This window comes from Anopheles coustani, chromosome 2, assembly GCF_943734705.1.
Source record: "Anopheles coustani chromosome 2, idAnoCousDA_361_x.2, whole genome shotgun sequence".
NCBI classification, from domain to species: Eukaryota; Metazoa; Arthropoda; class Insecta; order Diptera; family Culicidae; genus Anopheles; species Anopheles coustani.
Genome location: NC_071289.1, coordinates 92412727 through 92420707, shown reverse-complemented (window position 1 = coordinate 92420707; position 7981 = coordinate 92412727). Strand labels below are relative to the sequence as shown.

General features: G+C 44.0%; 1 protein-coding gene and 1 non-coding gene across 2 annotated transcripts; both read right to left on the bottom strand.

Annotated features, from left to right (window-relative positions):
- Positions 1-217: 217 nt before the first annotated feature.
- Positions 218-5290, bottom strand: LOC131265337 (leucine-rich repeat-containing protein 40-like). The gene is made up of 4 exons (XM_058267595.1): positions 4503-5290; positions 4202-4304; positions 2726-2856; positions 218-1421 (listed from the first exon to the last, which is right to left on the bottom strand). Exons 1-4 carry the CDS (start codon positions 5288-5290, stop codon positions 218-220), a joined length of 2226 nt encoding a protein of 741 aa, XP_058123578.1.
- Positions 5291-7424: 2134 nt separating this feature from the next.
- Trnar-ucu (transfer RNA arginine (anticodon UCU)) lies at positions 7425-7497 on the bottom strand. The gene has a single exon. It is a non-coding gene; the product is annotated as a tRNA-Arg (tRNA).
- Positions 7498-7981: the final 484 nt, after the last annotated feature.

Below are 7981 nucleotides of genomic sequence, written 5' to 3'. Positions count from 1 at the left end.
TGTCTAGCCACTATTGATTGTGTCCGTTTTTCGCAAAAAACACAGGGTTTGGCTTCAGGTTTGAAATGGTTCAGTACACACGCCAGCAGTTAAGCACCTATAAATCCCTCTAGTTCGGAGGCGCGATCATAGACGGGTCAAAGTAAACGACATCGACAAGCTTACCCAGCCATCCATGGTGTCCGCTCGGAAGCTTCTTTTTATTTCCACCATATCATCAAGGTGCACAGCAGGCACGACGTTTTTCGTTGAGTACAAACAGTTGCCCGGTGGAGCACAGCTCCGCCTCCGTCAGGAGCCACTTGGGAATCAGTATCTCCTTTGCGATGTAGGACCGGTGCGTTTCCAGCGTGGCACACGTCAACGGGTTGCCCACGACGGCGACTACCTGCAGAAGCTTGAAGTCCTGGTCGAACACCGTCGGGACGTCCGTTAGCAGGTTAAAGCTGACATCCAGCTGGATGAGGCGGGGCAGGGAAAGTTTGTCCAGGTTAACGCTTTGCAGCCGATTGCCGGACAACTTTAGCAGCACGAGCCGGGGCAGCTGTAAGGCGGTGGTGGCGTCTAATGTTTGCAAGCGATTTTTATCCATCTCCAGATGCGCCAGATGGCCGAGACCTCGGAAATCCACGAACCTGACCGACGACAGTGCGTTGCCGCTGAGCGCTAGGGTGACCAGCTTGGGAAACCTCTGCAATGGTCCCGGGACGGTGGTAAGCTCGTTGGACGATAGCTGCAGGCTCTCCAAGTTGGGGGCTCTCAACTGCACGAACGAGAGATTCTGAAGAACGTTGTTGGACAGATCAAGCGTACTTAGTCGAGGAAAGTTTACAATGCCTTGGTTTCCAAAGTGAACGTGAACTAGCAGATTATTATCGATGGCAAGGGTGCGCATTCGCTGCAGACCCAACAATGCACTCATATTGAGCTGTCTGAGCTGATTATGGGATAGAATCAGCGAGTCAAAGTTCTCCATGATCGAAGGCTGCGCTGGATAAATGCTGCTGATTTGATTCCACATGAACATGGCGGTTTCCAATTGTTTGAGCTGGACGAGCAGGGCCAGATTCAATATCCTGATAGCGCAATGTTTTACAGAGATGTCTTTTAATTTTACTAGATTACGCACAGACGGTGGAATGATGGTCATCGCACATCTATCTATTTCAAGCCTTTCCAGGTACGAGTTCATCCCGGCAGTAAAATCCCCCAACGCGACTGCATCATGTAAGATTAATTCCTTCAGTGTGAGTGCACTGGGCAGTAGTAGCGTATTTTCGCGAAACTTTTTGAACATCAGCAATTCGGCGACCTGGGAGGCGCCCACTATCAGGTCGGCCACTGCAACGGAGCCGACCAGTAGTCGTTGAATCTGGATGAACAAGTATTTGGTGGACGGTTGCTGCTCGAGTACGCTCAAGCTGTTGCCAGGGATGGATTGGAGGTCCAACTCGGTAATACGACATACCGTACCAACGCCACAGAGATTTCCACTGGATCTGGTTACAAACAGCCATGCTAATGTCGTTCCGATTAACAAATGCATTGTCAAGAACAAACAGAAACCATTAATAGACGTTCACCACCTATACCTGAATTGCTTCTTACTGCAACTCCAATCTCGTTATTTAACCGTATTTATAGAAATCAAATCATTCACACCAATGTAGGTAATAATTTTTGCTACAATATTTTTCATTCTGAACCTTGCGTTTATTTGCGTTGGTTGAGGTTGTAGAACTGTTTGAGACACCAAATGGGTTTCTAATTTGCCCCCAAACTGCCTGCAAAACAGTTCAATTTAAATTCCATTACACTTCATTATGAAAACGTTTGATTACCTGAATCTAGAAACTTCTATTCCAGTACAAAATGGCTAATCTATCGGGTTTCTAAGCAGCAGGCTTTCTTTGACTTCGTGATTTGAATGTGCGCCCCTGTGGAGCATACATTACTTCCCCACGCGGTATCAACCTCTAACCGTAGGTTATAAATTTCACTCGTATAGCTAGACAAATCACTGCAAGACATATTGGTTTCTGTTACGTACAGCGATACTTTTGGAAACTGTATGAATATGTTAGGAAGCACCGTGGTAATTTGGTTATTAGCTAAATTTATGTATCTTAATTTGGGAAAGCTACACCCGGTAAAGTTAACCGTTCTGAGCCTGTTAGAGCTGAAATGCAGCTGTTCTATAGCCTCATGCTGGAGAGCGCTTTTAGTTGTGATGGATGCAAGCTGGTTTCTTTCTATGTCTAGTATCACTAGATTTGGGAAGTTGCCTAAAACAGCCAAATCTAAAAAAGTTAAATTATTGCGATACAGATTGATGGACCTCAACATCGGAAATTTGCTAAGGCTCGTCGGGAATGTTGTGAGATTGTTATTTCCTACAAAAAAGAAAGCCAACTTTGGAATTTTCACTAATTTTAGCTGAATTGATGCCAAATGGTTTTTCTCAATGGCCAAGTATGACAACGCAGGCAACAGAACAGCTTCCGAGCTCCAAATTTGAACAATTTGATTGAATCTGACATCTAAACGCGTGAGATTCCTAATCTGCGTTAAAAGGGCCATGTTCAACGTGGCCAGTCGGTTTTCACTGATCGACAGAAATTCTATGTATACTGTTCGGTTTGGGACCACTATGTCGCGTATCATGTTGTTGTTCACGGTGACTTCTTTCAACATTTGTGACTCGGAAAAAATATTCAAGTTCAACTTCGTTAGCTGCGTATAGCGTACGTTCAATACCTTCAGATTTCTAATGTCTCGTATGGTCGGTGGAAGGTACTTGATCGAGCCGTTGTAAACAATCAGCTCAGCTAAATAATCGTTAGACTCCAAGGCCAGCTGCTCCAAGAAGGGGCAGTTGTTAATGTTCAGAGAAGTCAACTGAGTTTGACGAGTCAACACCACTACCTTCTCATGGTAAAGCTTAAATTCCAAAGACTTAGAAAGATTTCCCCCAATCTGGATGAAAGAAGGAAGTGCTTTTGGAGAAGCTGGTATTAATAGTTTGTTCACAATTATTATTGGATACGATGCTGTCCGTATTGATGATGCCCAACCATTTTTAGTCGTAGAGATTTGGGAGAATGTGCACGCGCCATTAAAGGTAGGAACACACTCCTGGCCGGTGGTTGGAGCATCTAAATAGATGATCATCCAGAATATGCACCAACACAGAACTGGAACAATACCGTTTTTACACTATCAGCCTTAGGAAAGACGGAAAAAGATTCGTATATGTTACTTACTTGATGTCATGATTGTTGACCAAGGAATACTTTGTAAGTAACAAACAACCACAGCTTTATATTTAAATCGCAATCGTTGGATTGAATAAAAATGGCTTTCTAATTGGATGATGGGTAGTTCAGTAGGAGAAAACAATTACATCATATTAACAAAAAGTGTACAATTCTCAATTGTAAAACTTTGTTTTTTACCCCAAGATAAGATTCAGCTCACCACTTGCCAAACTTGCAAATATTCACCAGCTTAAGCTGATCTGTGCTGCTTACTGTAATATCAATCTTATTTATCAGCAATATTTATATAGAAGCATGGGTACGCAACTAATGTATTTTGACTTTTTTTTTCATTCTGAGTCTACCGTTTTAATTTGTATTAGTTATGGTTAGGGACCCGCAGTATTCAAAATTGGATTCTAATAAGTCCTCAAACTGCTTCCAAAATAATTCAATGGGAATTAGATTACACTCGTTCATGAATACGTTTGAATTACCTATATCTAGAAACTTTTATTCTAGTACGACATTATTGTTAATTTTTTGTTTTATTTTCTTATTTTATTTATGCTAATTAATCCTTAACCAAACGAGTTTCTAAGCAGCAGACATTTTGCGAATTTGTGATTTCAATGTGCGCTCTTGTGGGTCACACACTAGGCTCCAAGCCAATGGAGTTTGACGGACCTACAGGAAGGCTTTTTCGCAGTAAAACATAAACTCAAATGTACTGGTAAGGCTACTCATAAGCTGGATATAAGCAGGAAGTACTTGTTGAGAGGATGGTACAATAGGATGTTGACAACGGGATTAAATAAAGTTCTTTGGGTTGCACCTTCTCTTTTTATTCTTTTGATATTCATATGTCTTGATTTCGATATGAACCCTCATATAACATTCCAATATCACAACTTCATACAGCACGCATAATTAGAAACCGCTACTTGTACGGATCCAGTAAAGTTTGCAAGTGTACAGTTTTCGAACATCGTAACATACAATATTTGACCTGGAAACTTTAAAAATACCGTGTGCTTCTTCAACGAACTGCAATGGATCGGGTTGGATCGCATACTCAAACGCAGGGTAACACCGTTCCGAAGGATTTGCGTTGGTACTTGGTCGAATAGGTTGCGGTCCAAAATGATATTTGCCAAATTTTTAAAGTCCCAATTTTGCGTACTCAACATTAAGAGGCGATTCCCTCCCAGATCTAATTGATTGAGTGTAGGCAGATGGACAGGCCTGCTGGCATAAACGGACGTCAGAAGGTTTTCGCTCAGATCCAGGTGCGCCAGCTGCTGCAGCTCTTCGAAATTCGCTAGATCGACCGTGCTCAGCTGATTCCCTTTAAGTGTTAAGACCTGTAGGTTGGGCACACTTGTATTGCTAAATTTTGGCACCGGATTTAGCCGATTGTTAGTTAGGTCGATTGCTGAACACTCTGGAAGGAAAAGTTGATCGATGTCGAAGAAGCTCAACCTGGTCCCCATCAGTGACAAGAGCGACAGATGGATCAATGTAATGCCGGTGGAAGTGAACACGGAAAAGATCCCATTTCCGTCGAATATCAGTCGTGTGAGATCAGCAAATGGCACGAAGGTGGCCAGGTTTAGGTTAGTGAGATGATTATTTTTCAGATCTAAGTCTTTCAGCGAAGAGGCGCAATTTTGGGGATCAGCAGGAAGCAACAGGCTGATCCGGTTGTCGACAAACTGCAACGAACGCAGATGAGGTAGCGTACAGAATAGATTGAGGTCAAGCACTTGCAGCAGCGCCTTGTCTATGACGAGGAACTGTAGCTTCCTCAGGTTAGCCACCGTTTTCGGGACGCTTTCGATGGCACTGTCGACGATTTGCAGTCGCTCCAGATACTCGTTGGGGGCGAGCTGAAGGTGCTTCAATTTAGTTGCATGATCTATTGCAACGGCACTGTACGTGACTATGTGCGTAATCGGCAAGATGCGCTCGTGATAGTGTTGAAACTTGCACTCATCAAAATACACCGCCGTCGCTTCCAAAAACCGTTCCATCTGGAAATGTACGGGCAGGTAAACTCGCTTGACTACCACATTTCGATATTGCGCGCCGATCGCCTCTAGGAACGATGTTTGCCAATTTTGCTGATGGAAAGAAATTTCGGCCAGCGTGCAAAATCCCGGATAGTCCCGTAAACACGGGGCACCATCGACCACCGCGTTGTAGGAGTCCTGAGAACGGAGCAGCAGTACTGTCCAAATGAGAGGAAGAAAACTATCACATAAACCTATCGGCTGTGGTCTACTTCACGTTACACAGTTTACCAACCGACGGGGAACACGGGATAGGAGATTGTTCGACATCTCTCTCGTGGCGTACTGATCCTAATGAGGGATTGTATAGCAAACGTCATAAACGTAAGATTAAAGCTGATGCTAATACCATACCTGGTTAATGTTAAATGACAAATAAGAGAGATGATTTACGGTATGTCACTACGCTGTAATGTGTTTTTTTCCTTTAGAAAAGCAATATTCTATATTTCGGGTGACTATTACGACGCCATATGAATGCATGGAGCTTTTTTGAACCATAATTACATTCCTTTAAATAGTTGGTTGCTACTGTGATTGATTTCGATTTCGTGCGTGAGCAAAACTTCCTATTTGAAACAAGAGAAATCGATACCCAACCATCCACTTGGGTTTTATCGATTGTTCAAATCATACTGGGGAGAAGCTATAAAACCTGCACGTTAGTGCCCTTGCGCTATTACCTCGTCCGCATAGCCTTAGTTTGAGATCAACATTGAATGTGAGATCTTCGGCAAGCTGTATCGCGTAACCACGCTACGGAGCCATCAGAAAGCCATGGCGTGTATTCACCTGAGCTCCTGACGGAAGTGGATTATAGAGCTCTTCGTCCAAAGTTCCTACGCCGTGTTCTGCTTCGACAAAAAGCTTTCGATGCGACACTGAGGCTTAAGCTTACCGGTGAAGCAGTAGCCGAAGGAAGAGGAACACTGCTTCCGGTCACGTAACTTGCCACGTTCGTTGTCGTCCCTTGTGCGCGAAGGTGTGTCTTACTTCAGGAAAGTTTAACCTCACTTCCTTCAAACGAGCCACGCAAACACACACGACCACAAACGGGTAAATCGCACTCCAAGCCCGCAGTGACGGACGGATCCGTTTCCCTTATTCCCGTCTTCACGCCACCATTCCCTCAACTGTCTGCAAGGTTACCTTTCGTGCCGTGTGTCGCAGCGGCCCAATCGTTAACAGTAATCATACCCCAGGAAGTGGTCGTAACTGAACGTTCTGAGTCACATCCTTTCCGTGCTGCGTCACCAAGTCTAGCGCAGGGCTCGCCGGCCTTTGCCAAAGCTCCGTCCAGGAGTGTTTCGGGGATGGAGCGTGGGTGGGCTTCCGGTGCGTTTCAGGACCGGAGGATTATCGATTGCAGTGCGGCAAGCCGAAATCAATGTGTGCCAGGCGTAAGTGGAGCGCCTTTAAGGTTGCCAACATTTTCTTTTTTGTTGCCCTTTGTTTTTATTATCCAAAAATGAGCTTGTGGAAGGGCGGTAGGAATGATTGTCGGAAGGAGAGAACAGGAGAAGGGATATGATGATATCCACGTGCAATCAAAGAAAACCAAGCAGGACACCGACAACAGAAAAGAAGGTTGCCTTTCTCGCGTATATTATGATCGTTCGTTCATCCTGGCAATGATTTTATGATACTCTTTCATTTATTTCTATCCTTCCTTTCTCTCCTACCCGAGAACGATAAGGAATATATCTTCTTTTTTTGTATTGTCCTTGTATCCATGTAGTAAAATTTGGACTAATTTATTTTCCATATTCTACGCATTCATTATAAAATGTGTGATAACATGTGTTGTTTCCAAACTAGTATGATTTTCACAAAGAAATAAAAACTTAACCATTCCAAAAAATAAAGATTACGGGTTCTTCACACAAATTGCCTTTGAATATTAATTGAATAAAGAACTTGAAGAAAAGTACTTGAAAGCAGATTATTGAATCATCAAATTCATACATACATTTTGAGAGAGAGAAGAGAACACAATCTCAACATCTTTATCTCGAGCACAAATGATAAAGAAATTATGTATCATTCTACCATAAATTTTACAATAGTGTATATTATAATAATTATCATCAAACATCATCCCTCGTGGGGATCGAACCCACGACCTTTGGATTAGAAGTCCAACGCGCTATCCGCTGCGCCAGAGGGACTGTTGAGAAGGGTTTCTCTTTCGCAGGTATCGGCCGATATCGCCCGATTTTTTCCGGCCCCGCACGGGCAAGGACGTTCGTTATTCTTAGCACACCCACAGCGAGGGAAAAAGTGACACAAATGGAGTGGGGTCGTTGTGTGGAAAACGGAGTTTTCTTGAGTCATCCGCTTTGCCCCGCATTGCCAACGGTTGGCGCGACGGAAAACCGATTCCAGCGTGTGTTTTTGGAGCGAGAGAGAATGTTTATGCTGGAGAGAAAATGGATAACCAGCTGTAAAGCATGTTTTCTATTCCAGTGCCGGCTTTTCTCCTGCCGGCTGCGCATCCTGTGGCGACCGCATGACCACCAAGCCGTGACTAATGCACGTGCCGGAAATGGAACCAGTTGCCGGGTGGCTCGAGGACGCCGCTAATTAGACAACATAGGGTTCGTGCGGAAAACGGTATTGGTCATCGTTCGATCGGTTACAAGTCGATCGGAG

Coding starts and splice junctions, on each gene's coding strand:
- LOC131265337 (XM_058267595.1), bottom strand. CDS start 5,290: ATGGAACGGTTTTTGGAAGCGACGGCGGTGTATTTTGATGAGTGCAAG. Junction 2,857..4,201: donor ACTTTACTGGATCCGTACAA/GTAGCGGTTTCT, acceptor TTCTTGGAGCAG/CTGGCCTTGGAGTCTAACGA. Junction 1,422..2,725: donor CGCTATACGCAGCTAACGAA/GTTGAACTTGAA, acceptor CCCTGGCAACAG/CTTGAGCGTACTCGAGCAGC.